Genomic DNA, 15338 nt, shown 5'->3' on the forward strand with positions numbered 1-15338 from the left:
AAAACCATGTTGACTTGGAAAATACTTGCTTTTTAGTAAATTTTGCTCTATTTGTAGGGATTCTCCTAACTGGTAACAACATCTGTACCAAACAGGCAAATATTAGACTAGAAGATGTTAGGTTGCACCCCAACTAGTTTTCATTTCAACAGATTGTTGTCTATAGGTTAGGCTAGTATTGCAATGAATTTCTTATGTTCAGAATTCCGCTGAAGAAGCCCTGCAGCCAACAGTTAGAGATAGTCATTTTTAAATTTATACTAAATTGTTCTCTTTGTATTTAATTTTTATTTTACCCACCGGATATGTAATGTTTACAAATAGTTTTGTGTGTGTGTGTGTGTGTGTGTGTGTGTGTGTTTGGTATAGGACAATGAAAAATACTGTACTTTAAATTTTGATTCCTGCTTATATATCTAGAGCATTCTAATTTTTATTTTCTTTTCTCTCCACCAGTTTGCTGTTTTGTGGTTCACAAGAGGTGCCATGAATTTGTTACTTTTTCTTGTCCGGGTGCAGATAAGGGACCTGACACTGATGTAAGTAGTCTGGAAAACATTTCATGGTAATGTGAAATTCTGATCTTTGTTATTCATTTAATGCCTGTGCATTTGTTGTTTTGGCACATACTACTAATGAAAAGACTCCTTGATTAGTCTCATGTAACTTTGGCTTGCACTAATGAACAGATTTATGGTTCTTTTGAGGCCTGGGCCATTTCTCAGAGATATTCTCTGAGGAGAATTATTACCTTGTGCTTTTCCACTCAGCAGCCACATTGAGTAAATCCACAAATTTATAGCAGTAGCTACGTTGACAAATTTTACAATGAACACAAATCATCCTTCAGTTTGTTTCTCAAAGTTTATGCACAATAGGACTATCATTGGCTTTGGCCAACATAACAAACTGCTCCTGGTTTGCTTCATGAGATTTGTGTCTGCCTTTATGTTATGCATTATAATTGCTGCTGTTGATGGACATACACCTGTTTCATGAGCAGTGATCTCTGAAGCTACCCAGTCAGTTAATATATTTGCATCCTAATTTTGCCTGTTTCTGGGTGTGTCTGTTGTCTCTCTTCTTGACAAAAGATGAGATCAGAAAGGGAGAGTGAGGAAATGGGAAATACCAATGTCTAAAATGTACTGGGTAGAGGGAAACATGAGTGTAACATGAAGAATGATGTTTTAACTGAAAAGTTTGGAAAGTAGGTCCAGACTAGTTGATATTTCTATTTCTGAATTGCTTTTGCCAGACCATTTTAGTTACACATCCTTAAGTCATTGTATTCAGAGGATTGCTTCCTTGTTTAGTACTTGTTCTGTTCACAAAAGTTTGATTTTGAGGTGACTTTCTCATTGCAGGCAGGGCGAAAGTCTTCCCTTCTCAGACAATGACATTTTCACAGTGGGCTCTGAAGGAATCATGTTTGTGTTGTTCTTACGTGTATGGGAACATGCCAGTTTTGCTAAGATGCCAGCAGTGGCTGCATTAAGTGTGTTCCTTGGGCTCTGTGTTACTACAAAGGCCCATCATAGGAACCAGAGGACACCTCCAAGGTCACCTTATTTTACAACTTTGTGGAGGAGGAAGCCAGAGTTCATGAATGCTATGTGCCTTTATTTTTCCCCTTCATTTCATGTATTTTCCTTTTTTCTGGGATATTATCTCCACGTGGAACATTTTAGAGATAAAAATAGAAGATAGCATACCAACTTTTCTAAAAAGCTGTCTTATTACTTTGTTTTTAAAGATACCCAAAGCCATCATGTAGTGATCCTTTTACTTCTTTGCTCATTATTCCCATCTTCATCCTCCTATTTTATCTTTTATCACTTCACTTCTATATCTTGTAATTTCAGCCTAATCAAAATGGGTAGGGAATGCAGGCAGGGCTATAGGATTGTGAATACTTTCTGTCTCACCTCTTTCTCTTCCTGTTTTTCCTTCTTTTGGTTACATATACTTTCTTAAAAATTTAAATATCAAACTCTGTTCTGGGCCTTAAGATACAAGAGTTGACACAGAGTTGTCTCTTACCCTTGTAGACATCCTGCTGGGGGCAGGTAAACACTAAAGAGTCACTAATGAAGATAAGATACAGGTGCACTATATATAAGGCACCTACTCTAGGTGGCCAGAAAAAGCTTCTCCAAGAAAATGGCATTTAAACTGAGCTTTAAGGATGGATAGGAAGTAGACAAAAGGGAATGTGTATGTGTGTGTGCTAGAATGTAAGGAGCCCTGGCAGGAACTATTTTAGACAAAAGTATGAGAAAATAAGAAAGCCAAAATGTGGGAAGGGACTCCATCTATGAGAAACAGAGGAAGCTTGGCATTTGCTGCATTATTAAGGATTGGGAACACAGTCTTAGAAGCAGTGAGGGCCCAGGAAAAATTTTAAACTAGGAGTGATATAATTCCATGTGTGCATCTTATAAAGGTTATTCTGGTCTCCTAAAAGCAAATGGATTGGGCAAGAAGTGAGTTGACACACTAGTGGAGATGGAGAAGTATCAAAGGCTGGAAAACCTTTGTAGAAGAGCCTACTCTCTGGGCAAGGCAATGGGAGCTTGGAGGAGGTGGAGGAAATGGAGACAGAGAGAGTGAACACATTTAAGATACACTTAGGAGCCACAGCAGTTCTTGGTCATTTGGGGATCAGGGATACCAGATACATAGATGGGTGAGGGATGCTTGAAGGCCTTTGAGACTACAGAGGGAGAGAGCATGTGTTTGGGAGAATGGGATGGAACAGGTCATGGGTTCACTTTGCTTATATTCAGTTTGAGAAGCCTCACACTAAGAAGACAGTTACATGTGGGTCTAAGTGTGGAGGTCAAAAGTGGGGTTTGTCCTGAAGGTACAGATTCCTATGTTTTTTTAAAGCCTAGAGTGTAGATCTCCTTGCCTTGAGAGAGAATATAAAGCAAGGAGGAAAGGAATTAGGTCTAGAGAGAAAGAGATTTCAAAGGAAATCCATCAGCTTAGATGGGAGAGGAAGGCCAGGGAAGGAGACTGAGAAGAAGCAACCAGAGAACCAGGAGGAATACCAGGAGGGTATGAGTCTGATTTATCCATTTCCTTAAAGGGGATGTAGGCCAACTCTGATCATGTCTATATATTTGTTATGGATTCTCTGTGAGCTTTTAATATTGCTTATATATTAGTAACATGCAGTTTGCTTGGAACAGTACTGTTTGCATGGGAAAGTCTTGGTTTAGATCATAGGTCACTTAATGCCTGTTAACTTTTAGCAGCTCCTTTTATACTCAGTTGTTTGTTTTTTCTGTTTAGATTCTTTATGGTCACCCTACTCAAAGACCCAGAAGCAGGCAAAAAATATAGAGCACACCTGTGGGTTTGATTCTGTTTCCATACATCTTTGTGTGTGTCAACTTGCCATAGGCATGGGGTCTCACATTAATATCCTTGAAAATGAAGATAAGAAATGATTTGTTTAAATAGGAGAGAGAAAGAAGTACATGATATATAAGGCACAAAGAGTCCTCTGGTTCTTACTGATTCCCAAAAGAATATTTGTGGTTTTCCAAGGAGAAATTTTGCCTTTTTAAAATTTGCTCTTTGGAGCTAAGAGGCCTACGAATAGGGCTTTCTGCAGCCAGGACTTGAGAATTGTCAGTCTGTGACCAGGATGGCTTTATTATTGTACAAATCTGTACCTAAGTTTTAGGAGTTCACAAAATGGCCATACTGAACCACACCAGGGAGGTATTTGAAAAGCATTTAGTTGTAGAACTGAGCTGAGATGGTAGGATTTTCTTGTTGTATTCATTTCTGAATAAGTTTCAAAATTACAGATGTATAGAGCTAGAAAGGATATTCAAGATTGATATAGGTTGGCCCTATTTGCCAAGTAGGGCAAAGTGAAGAAAGGGTAACTGATCTGGGTACCATCTTGCCTCTTGAATAACTGGTTTGTGGTTGACTCTTTCAAGGAGTTGCTCATGAAGAGAAAGAGAAGTCAGTGGTTGGTTGGGTTTTGCTGCTGTTAGAGCACATTGATAACTCTGAATCTGATGCACTCGTTGAAAGTTCTATTCAAATGCTTAGAAGAGTACTAGAGGGCATGAGTAAAAACAGTTAAAAGAATGAATGATTAAGAAAAATGAAGTTGAATTTTTTCCCTTAGAAAATTAAGAGTTTTGGGTTTAGAATTTTTTTATACTGTGGAGAGTGATTAAGATGTGCTGTCTGTGTGCTGCTGAATAATGCCTGTATTGAGCTCACAGACCCCAAAACACTCACAGATGGGGAAAAAGGTGTTACAAGGAGTTTGTGAAATGCACAAATATTGTACCTTTCCTGCTTCCTTCATGATGAAAAGTATTGAAAAGTTAACCCTCAGTACCCAGATGACAGCAGCCAGATGGGGAGCATTCCAAGTTCTTTTGAACAGAGATGCTCCTCAGAGCTCAAGTTGCAGCCACAGTTGAAAGTCTGTTTTAGTTAAGAGGATCTTGAAGAAAAAAGCTCTGGGCTCAGAGGAACAACCCCTTAAAGATTCTCAGGCCAATTTCTTAGCCCTTCCTCGCCGCCCCCCCCCCCAGATAAGCAGCTTCCTATGCCTTCCCAGCACAGCTGGAGAAAAAAGGCAAGCATTTCCTAGACTCTAACTGTAATCCCCTGCATACTGAGCAAAGAAGAAAGGCAATGAAAGGCTATGAGAGCACTTGCATTAGAGGTGAACTCAGCCACTGATGCTGCTGAGCCAGGACTCTCCACCTCTTCAGAGCACTGATGCTGGAGCATGTGGCTCCCAGAACAAGCAATGCTCTTCCCACTTAGTGTTGGCAAAGGCCTGTGAATCCTGGGCAGAACATATGTTTCCAGGTGTGCAGCCTCAGAATGCAGCCTGGGGCTCTGCCTGCTATTCTGCTTTCAACTTTTATAAGACAACACAATAAAAATTCAAAAATATCAGCCCATGTTTTAGAAATAGCTTTTTCCTCTTTACCAAGTTACGATGTAGGCTGGGACATGAACAGCTACACAGGGGGATAAGACCTTGTTTTGCTTTGGGTATTGGGGATAGTAGGTGACTTTGCTCTGTGAGGGAAGCACAAGTGCTATTACCCCTTCAGCTGCCATTGCTTGCCGGCCCTGAATAGGTTCTGTTCCCTATGCTGGCCATGATGGGGTAGACTGGAGGAGGCTGTAGTGGGTTCTGCAGGGTCAGCTCCTCCCCAGATTTCTACCTTTCACTTCTTAAAATTGTAGATTACCAGCTCTCTGTTGCTTAATCTGGAACTTCTCCATGTTCTCAGAATAGTCTTCATCTTAATTTATGTCTCCACAAGGCCTACCCTGCAGAGGGAAAGTGGGGTATTTGGGCCTTCTAGCACATACACGTATGTACATGTGTGCGATATATTTATTAGCACATTCAACCCTCTTCTGTTTTTTCTGTGTGCCTTAAGTGAGAAAAAAGTTGTGACTCACCCCTTTCTAAGAATCATACCAATCTCAGACCTACTTTTTTTTTTAACAGTTCAAAATTTTTATTTGTTTTATATATAATCATACTATCAACAAATAAAAAATAAGTAATACTGTACTGACATGAAAAGTAATAGACTAAAGCTTTAAATTATATTGATGTGGTTTTTACGAAGGGGGCAGAATCTTTATATAGGTATTATTTCACAGTAATAAGTACAGTTTTTCTTTTCAAGACATTTGCAGATTTGTTAATTACTTCAACATAATTGATCTTTACATATGAAGGCCCAGTAGCTGGTATAGTCAGTTCTGTCATTCTGCCTTTGTTCATGGTTGATTGAAGAACATATTTTATTAATTTAACTTTAAAATATGTATTTCACACAGCAACAGAGAAAAATAGTTGGGAGAAGTGTTAAGCAGAAAGCTAAATGTGATAGTAACCCATAAAAATCTTATTTCACAACAAATTACAGAAATCACAGTACTGCCCATGGTTTATTCAAAATGGGTCATAGTGGATTTCAAAGGTCTTTTTAGATGAAAAAATTTAAACACAATCACATTTGATGACATAGTTGAATTAACTCAAATTCTCTTTCCTAGTCTTTACAACCACTGTGTTATTTTTATTTACTTTGACACTCTTATTTTTTAAAAGTCTTTAACAGAAATATGTTGTACTACAGGGGTAGGAAATTGGAACCACAACTGGAGCTGTGTGTACAGGGATGATTGTAATGAATTCTCAGGATTTATTTTCACATAGAATGAGATGTATATTAAAGAATAAATCAGAAGACCATGCCACTTAAACTTACACATACTATCAAAACTCAGAAAAGCAGCAACATCAATTGTTCAAAATTTAGACCCATGACAGTTTTTTTGCTTTTTAAGGGAGGAGTGTTGTTTTTTGTTTGTTTTGTTTTTTTGCTTAAATTCTTTTATTGGTACATTTTAGGTATACAGTATGTTTACATTTATCATTGGGTGCTTGTACCTGCACATGATGTATCTTGGTTCTTATTTTTTTCCCCATTACCTGTGCGCCCTTCACCCCTTCCACCCTTCCCTATTTACATAGACTTTGTTTCCATTTTTTTCTTTTCTCATAATTTTTCCTTTCCCTTCTTTCCTTTCCCTCCCACTTCCCCTACCCCTTTGGACCTTTTCTTCCTATTTCAAATTATCAATTATTCATTTTAATCATTTTAATCCTTATTTAAACTTTCACTTTCTCACACTAGAGAAACTATTCCGTATTTACACCTGTGTGTCCTATTTATTTCACTTGAGAGTATGGCCTCAATATGCATCCATTTAGCTCTAAATGTCTCTAGTTTGTCATTCTTTATGGATGAGTAGTACTCCATTTTATTAAAAAACTACATCTTCTTTATCCAGTTTCCAGTTGATGGGCACTTGGGCTGTTTCCAGGCTTTAGCTATTACGAATTGTGCCGCTATAAACATGGGTGCACATATATTGCTGTGGTATGATTCTTTTAATTCTTTTGGAAAGATCCCCAGCAGGGGAATAGCTAGGTCAAATGGGACCTCTAGACCTAGTTCTTTGAGGTACCTCCATACTGATTTCCACAGTGGTTGCACCAGTCTGCACTCCCACCAGCAATGGAGAAGGGTTCCTTTCTCTCCACAACCCTGCCCAACATTTGTTATTGGTTGATTTCTTGATAGCAGCCATTCTTTCTGGGGTGAGGTGGAATCTCAGTGTTGTTTTCATCTGCATCTCTCGAATGACCAGTGATGTTGAACATTTTTTCATATGTTTGTTTGCTGCTTTTACTTCTTTGTCTGGGAAATGTCTGTTCATTTCAGATGTCCATTTTTGAATTGGGTGTTTAAATTTGGGTGGACTGATTTTTTTCAGTTCTTTGTCTGAGGTACAGCTGCTAAAATTTTTTTCCCACATTGTAGGTCATCTCTTAGCTCTGTTGGTGGTTTCTCTTGCAGTGCAGAAGCTTTTTAGTAAGATGAGATCTCAGTTGTTGATTCTTTGTGCTAGTTCCCGTGCTACTGAGGTTTTGTTCATAAGGTCTTCTCCTATGTCAATGCTCAGACCTACTCTTAATGCTATGATATACAACCCTCCTCTGTTAAACTTTTTTTTTTTTTGGTACCAGGGATTGAACTCAGGACCTTGGCTTGCGAGGCAGGCACCGGAACCACTGAGCTAAATCCCCAGCCATAAACTTTTTAATCTTAAAGTTGTACGTTCTTATGTGCTGTGTATAAAGTAACACAACTGCTAAACTATTTACTATATATGTAATCTTTGGAACCTTTATTTTATGTATTGGATAAAGGAACGTTTGATAAAGTAATGGTAGAGGATCTATTAAAAGGCTGGAGGCATTGGAAGGATATTCTTGTTTGCATTTTTGGTCGATCTATTCTGTGTTTATTTGTCTTATACATTTTTACCAGTGGCCCTGGCCTGTCTGGGGAGAACCTGTGTTCATACAATATTTTGCACTTCTTATGTAACCATACAATTGAACAGAATTTAGGTGACTTCCTAGGTTTTCAGTGTACTTCACCTGGAGCATATAGGTGTTGTTATGAGTTTGTTGATCTTGCCAGAATGTTTGGAAGGGAACCTAAGGAAGAAATTAGCTAACTTGTAAATAGGCAGGGAGGCTTGCCTTGGATGGGGATACACCTTCAATTCTGTGAAGATGGTAAAACCAACCCACTTGAGGTAGCTGAATGCATTGACTGTCTTATTTGAACCAAATATGGAACACATCGCACCAATTGCTGGAAGGCAAAAGTGGCATCCCGTGAGCAGCTGCATTCTATGCAAAGCTGTCTGTCCAGAAAGAATTGCTGTATATTTTTTTTAACTTGGATCTTGAAAATTCTTCTGTTCTCTAGTCCTTTTTTGTGTCTTAGAAAACAATCAAATAAAAAAGGCTTCTGCATTGTTTAAAGTTAACATTTAAAAAAATCATTTATTACAAAATTTAAAGCATTTAAAATAAATCTAGAAATTAATTAGTGGATCTTCTGTTTTTTCCAATGTGTACATTTATATTTAATGTGGAAGTAAGACACTTTTGTGAGCAAAGCTAGTTACACCCAAAACATTTTTGTATTTCTGAGCTGACAAAGTAAAGTGAGATTTGCATAAGGTCTAGGTACTGCAAAGTTGTATGAGTTCCAGAGAGTGTAGTAAAGAGTCCTGCAGGGAATTGAAGTCTTGCCTAGCCATGTTATTTAAATGCTTTCTTGATTTTCTCATTATAAATATGGAGATTAAACTTGCAGATCTTTAAAGTTGTTTTCAGCCTTAAATTCCATTGTATTATTAAATGTTTAGTGAAGGCCTCATGATGCAAATGATACAAACATGAAGATAGTTTCTGCCCTCCCAATACAGGGGTATCCTGTAATTGCAGGGATAAGCCAAGCTTGCAGGTAGTTACACTGTATTATTGTGTAGGATAGCTGCTGTATGTGGGGAGTGGAGAGAGAGAGAGAGAGAGAGAGAGAACGAGGGGGGGGAGAGGGAATGGGAGGGGAGGGGTGGGGACTGTAATAATACAAGAAGAAAAACCGCAATGTTCTGCACATCCCAGTAGGATGCCCCAACTGAGCCTCTGAGGAAGGCCCCTCTGCACCCACCCACAGGTGCCCTTCCTCGTTTGCTATGATGCCACAGGAAACCTTCAAAAGAAGTTATTTCGGGAAACAAACCCAACACAAAAACTCTAGTACTAATTCTGCACTTCAGTGGGTGGATTATTTTATGTACCAGATTCACAGTAACAGAAGTATTTCCTGCAAGGGAAGGCACTCCTGCTGCATTTGCACCAAATTAATTTAGTTGGGAATTAAAAATAGCCTCAAAGACATCCTCATCCACAGCTCTGATGAACTACAGGAGACAGCTGCTGGGTGGTGGAGGGTCCACTGTCCTGATCCACCACGATCTGGCCAATGAGAAGAGAGAAGATTATGTCTTTGTTTTCTGGTCTGTATTTGATTAAGTGAAAGAAATGTTTGCTGTAACTAAAAATTAAATGCTTATATTAACCAGGTACCGGAAGGCATGTTTGCCATGGAATCACCCTGGGACTTTTCCACTTAATCCAGTCCTTTCAGTTGCTGCAGTTTCAACATCTTTGGAGATCCACTTTTGAAATGGCCTAGGCTGTCAGTTGTATATCCTTTTCCAAATCTCCACCATTGGCAAACTATCAGCATTTGAGTATGGTGAGGTGGCTTGGAAAGCAGCCAAAAGTCCAATTGATCTGGCTCAGAATAAGAGGCCCTTTAAGGTGGATATTGGTTTTGGTCAAAAAAGGAGATAAGGTAGAAAGAGTGATTTTCTTGTGAAACTTGTAAACTGTCTCTGACATCAAACCTGAAAGAGCCTTTTGTGTGTGAAGCACAGAGAGTAGGTTGAAATCATTGTGTAGCTTCTTGAGCACCTATAGCTAATACAAATTTCTTTTCAAAATAATAAATTGTCACATTACTTAGTAGATGTATTCACCCAGTAAATTCATCGTGGCAAATTCCCATGCCTTTTCTTTGAAAACTGAGTGTCTGGTACAGGGCCTGGCTCAGAATAGATCCTCTAAAAAGTATTTTTTGAACTAAAAAGAATTAGTTGGAGAAGGTCTCATAACCTAATTAGGTTGTGTTTATCAAATCTTAATTTACTTGAGTATTTCCAGGTGCACCTGAAATTTCTATTGAACTTCCCCAGTATCTACAAATAGATGTTTCATCAGCGTCATTTTTATGGCATGCATGAGGAGACACACCTGATGGGCTTTCCTGCCTTTCACAGCAGCCAGCTCAAACCATTGTCTTAAATATTTGGAGTTTAGTTTTCAAAATGGTGGACCTAAGCAACAACTCGTGACTGTTTTGGATCAAAAATTGGTGTGATGGATTCCTTTATTTTTTCTGAGCCATTAATACTAGATAGTTCATGATGTACAAATAAGCAAATTACCTACCCTTGAGCTCTTTTGTTGAAAATGGTGTCTCAGGAGCCTGACAACAGAACTCAAATCATTGGAAGCCCAGAGCTGGAAGATTCATCACACCAAGTGGCCTGTTTATGATATTGCTTGATATATGGTTAACATCTCAGATGGGTCTGATTTTTTCTTGCATCTGTTCATTATATTTAATCATTAATTGTTTTCTTGAACATTTTTTATATGCCAGCTGATATGATACAGTGGTTAAAAATATGGTCTTTACCTTCAAACTTTCATGGGTAATTATGCATATAAATGGGCATTATTTACCCTTTCAAGTAATTACTTTTGTGAATAACATAAATGCACTAGTGTATATTATTATATTACTGTACAAATGTGGAAACTGAGGTTCAGGTTAATGAAATGATTTTCCAGAGTCCAGAAGTAAATGGAACTCTAAGCTTGGAACCAAGTCTGTCTGCTTCCAAAAGCTTCCCTCTTCTGAGTACCATGTAACCTATCAGCAAAGCCAACTTGAGGGGCTTCTCAGTCAGTGAAGGCCCTGTGCTTCTGGAGAGTCTGGAGTCAATATGACTATGAGAAAGTTTAAAGTGGTAAGTGAAATTTGAAATGATGCAGTCCAGAGATAGTAAGAGCAAACATATTGACAAGGAAGACTAGCACCTTTCCTGGTAGGGCCTGGAGCATGCAGCAGATGAAGCTGGGTGGGCACCTGGGCAGTTGGCACACTTTCCTGGGGTTCTCCTGGTGAGGATACAGAGTGGGACATTTCACGACACTGTTTCTGGAAAGATTTGTTTCAAATGGCTTCATCCGAAGCTGAAAGCTAGCCCAGAGAGCTCTTTGGCTCATACCAGAGGCTTGTTTCTGGATTTTAGTGAGTCACTTTTTTTTTACAAGCTGAACTCAGAGTCTCAATTAGTTGATACCTTTCTCACCTTGGCTCTATTTTCTGTTTTCACTGCTTAGTGAATTTCCTCAAAAAGAGTCTGAGGACAGAGAAGTATGCTCCAGAGGTCTGAGGAAGGGAGGGTGGTTTACTGAGGATTTCCTAGCCAGCATATCACTGTGACATTTATTTATTTACAGTGGGATCAAGGGCCCCAAAAAGTGAAATGAACCAACTTGCTGGGGATTCCATTTCATTTTCAGTAGTGGCTAAAATAGATGCAGCAAGTAGGAGGCATGTTCTCTGCTGCTCTTTATATTGTGTGGTACCAGAAGCTGTGGGCAAACTCCAACCAAAATTCAGTACCAGCAAGAGATGAGAAGGGCAGTAGGAAGGTCAAGTGTTTATTTTGTTGCTTATTCAACATATTTATTTTTGTACACCAACATGTTCCCTAATATATTTGTTTTGAGAATGATATATCCAGAGAAAAAGCCAGTTTTGTCCTAAGACTGTCTGTTATTATGATAGCATTGCGTGAGGCATTGGAAGAGTCCTGATGGAGGTTTTGCAGATGGCATCCTTGATGTGGGAAGAGTGCTCAAGGTCCTGGTATAGAGGACGCCATGCTGGACTTGCACACCACTGTCCTTGTTTTCCTCATTCTTGCATTTCTCCATTCTCCAAACCAGTGTTTCTTCCTGTCAACCTCATTGATAGAGAAGCCTTGGGATTATTGTGGTTGTCTCCATCTCTTTTGTCTTCCACCTCTCATAAGTCTGCAAGTGCTATGAATTCCACCTCCATTCATTTCTCCCCTCAATCTTCATAGCTACCACCTTAGGTGAAGACCCCATAATGTGTTATGAATTTGTTTTACTGACTCTGGGCTGCTTCTCCTCTAGAGCATCTTTCAAATTGCCACCCAGAACTCTAGTTGCTAAATAAAATTTTAAATAATTCTGATCTTGCCAATGCTGTTTAACATTTTCCAAGGGTTTCTACAGTGTTGTTACCATGATCTCACTGGCTGTTAGCTGCAGCTGTGGTCCAGAGGGCCTTTGTTCTCCTTTACTTTGACCTGGCCTGGAGGACAGCACAGGTGTCTTACATGGTAGAGGCAGTTTTCTGAGCAAGGACCCTCAGTGTCCACATGTGACAAGCGTCCCTTGGCTTCACTGATTTCATGATGTTCATTGACCAAACCCAGAGTTTCTGTGAAAGGTATTATTAGTCAGGATTCTTCAGAGAAACAGAACCAATAGGGGTGTGCATTTGTGTTTTTAAAAAATTTACTGTGAAGAATTGACTCATGAAGGTAGGGGAGTAAGTCCCAAGCTCAAGACCCAGGGAAAGCCAGTGTTTCCAGTGGAGTCCTAAGGCAGGACAAAGCTGATACCCCAATTTGAAGGCCTTCAGACAGGAAGAATTCTCTCTGCCTCAGGGGAGGATCAGTCTTTTTGTTTTATTCAGCCCTTCAGCTGGTTGGATGAGGATCACACATACAGTGGACAGAACTGTTTCCTTAGCCTGTTGATCCAAATATTAATTTCAACTGAATCACCCTTATTGAAACACCCAGAATAATGTTTGACCAAATATCTGGCCCATTCAAGGTGACACATTAAAATTAACCATCACAAATTGGGAATACACAGGCCATGGATCTTGAGAGGGGTGAGTCACGGGGCCCACTAATGTAACAATTTACCACATGAAGACTTGTTTTGGTTATAATACTTTCTTTCCCTTAAATTTTATTCATCTCTGTATCTCCAGTGCCTAATGTGATCTCTGACTCATAGTAGTCACTAAAGTTTGTTGAAAGAGTAAATGAGTGAGAAATGAGGTTTCTGAACTCAAAATTAAGTTAGTTTGAGTAGAATATCTGTAAAATATTTTATGGAATTCTCTTAAATCATAATTTAGGAAGTGAATTTCCTTTTTTATTCATGTTGAGGCTTGTTCAGTGCTTGAAGTACAAGCCTAACAAAATATTGCAAGATGCTCATTGAACTTCAGAATTTTTTTAACTTGCACATTTTTTGATTAAGTATTAATGGGAAAATGAACCTATTGAAATGCAATTCTTATTTTGTTAGCTGCACATTAAACACTTTTTGCAGTGCAGGAGATTGACTCCAAGGCCTCACTTATGCTAGGCAGGTGCTCTATCACTGAGTGACACCCTCAGCCCAACTGCATATTTTGGATTGATATTCCTCAATTGATTGCTAACTTTACAGTTAATCTAGAAAGGTTTATAATGAGTTACAATTCAAGAGGAAGGGAAATAATACAGAGTACTAAGGAATCAGTCATCTTTAGTCTATTTCCTGTTCAACCACCGAGAGCATACCTGTCCTCTGAGGAACTGTGCTGGGAGATGTAATTTATGCAGAAGTCATGGGGCTACCTTTCTTGTTCATGAGATGTTTATATCATCGTTGCTAATTGAAAGTATGTAACTTTAAATGTACAGATTATGAATTGTTTTATATGGGTGGAATTTTTTTCCACATCACATAATATGCTTAAGATAAATACCTTTCAGAAGGCAGTTGGCTCACTGCTCATTCTCTGCAGTTTCAAGTAGCTGGCTGGTCCCTCCCCATTTCTTTTGCAAAGCAGAAAGCTTTGTACCATTAACATGGAGTATAAATGTTTAAAACATGAGAATTTCATACTTGAAAATGATATTCTCTGTGGAGGAGGGTGATTTTAGGTTTCTAGATACTAAGCTGTATCATGACTCATTTGTTCTTAAACAAGTCGTTCTCTGGTTACTAAAATTAATCACAAAAGACCAGGAAAGCTTGAAAAAGAAGAGTTCATACAGCACTTCTTAAAATTAGAAAGGCAAGGCTGCTCTCTTTTGCATTTGCTAAGTTTGAATGATGCGCCAGAATTAAAGCAATTCATTTTAACCATTCTTCCCACTAAGAATTGGTAATCTAGAATAAATTAATATACAGAGGCAGAAGTGGGGAAGAAAAATGGTAAGTAGGTTGAAATGTTAAAAGGAATCACATATATATATGGAGCATACCTTGTTTGCAAGTCCATGTATCCTCTGTTGATTTGGACTTGTTCCTTTAGGCCAGGTCCTATTTTCATGCAGCTACTCCTCTGTATCCAGGACCAAACATTGGGGGAGTCCAACAAAGTAGGAATCTGGAAAAATAGTTTGCTAAATAGTCTGCGGACATGCTGGTTTCTGCTCTTTCCCCACATTCCTACAGTTCCTCTTCTACACAGCAGCCCATATGGCACTTTGCTTATATCAGGCAGATCCAATCACTGCATTGCTCTATCTAAACCTTTCAGTGTTTCACCATCCCTTAACCATTAAAGTATATATTTCTTACCTTGGTCCATAAGGTTGTCATGATTGTGATCTGGCTTTTGCTCATTCACTGACCAGGACACGCTAAGCTCATTTGCACTTCAGGGCTGTTGCCCTGGTGGATTTTTTGTACATAGAACTTGTCCCCAGACATCAGTGATTCTCATTTACATTATCTAGTCTCTGCAGAGATGCCGCCTGCTTAGAGATACCTCACTCTTCACTTGTTATTGTCAATGGTCTGTCTTCCCTTATGTACTTCCATAACCTTTATCACCATCTAACATCGTATCACTTGTGACTTGATTACTATCTATCTTTCCATCAACATCAAAGCACCATGTGAGCCAGTACATTGTCTTACTCTTACATTCAACCTAAAACAGTGCTTGGCTCATAGGAGGTGCTTTATACATATTTGTTAGCTGGATGGATGAATGCATATTACTTCTACAAAGAAGCTAAAAAACCATACAGTTTTGTTTCTTTCCAATAATAAAAATAGAAGGAAATGTCCCAGGATCAACAGAGATTTCTCTCTTTTCTGGAAGTGATACCACACCATACAGTAATAAACTGGCCATGCCCATTAAGCTTGAAACCTACTTTGATTGGATTTATCTTCCACATAAAAAGTATATTCTTCGTAA

At 38.8% G+C, this 15338-nt stretch overlaps 1 protein-coding gene across 11 annotated transcripts in view; it reads left to right on the forward strand.

The window, feature by feature from the left end:
• The window catches only part of Prkca (protein kinase C alpha), a 428575-nt gene that overhangs the window by 169274 nt on the left and 243963 nt on the right, over nt 1-15338 (forward strand). For 10 of the 11 annotated variants that reach the window (XM_004870264.4, XM_087208196.1, XM_087208195.1 and 7 more), the window contains one exon: nt 457-539. The exons of the other annotated variant lie outside the window; for it this stretch is intronic. In XM_004870264.4, the coding sequence (XP_004870321.2) occupies nt 457-539 (83 nt within the window). The remainder of the gene's footprint in view (nt 1-456; nt 540-15338) is intronic. 11 annotated transcript variants of the gene reach the window in all.

Source organism: Heterocephalus glaber, unplaced genomic scaffold (assembly GCF_053883595.1).
Source record: "Heterocephalus glaber isolate CG9 unplaced genomic scaffold, H.glaber_assembly_v1.0 deba00000937, whole genome shotgun sequence".
NCBI classification, from domain to species: Eukaryota; Metazoa; Chordata; class Mammalia; order Rodentia; family Bathyergidae; genus Heterocephalus; species Heterocephalus glaber.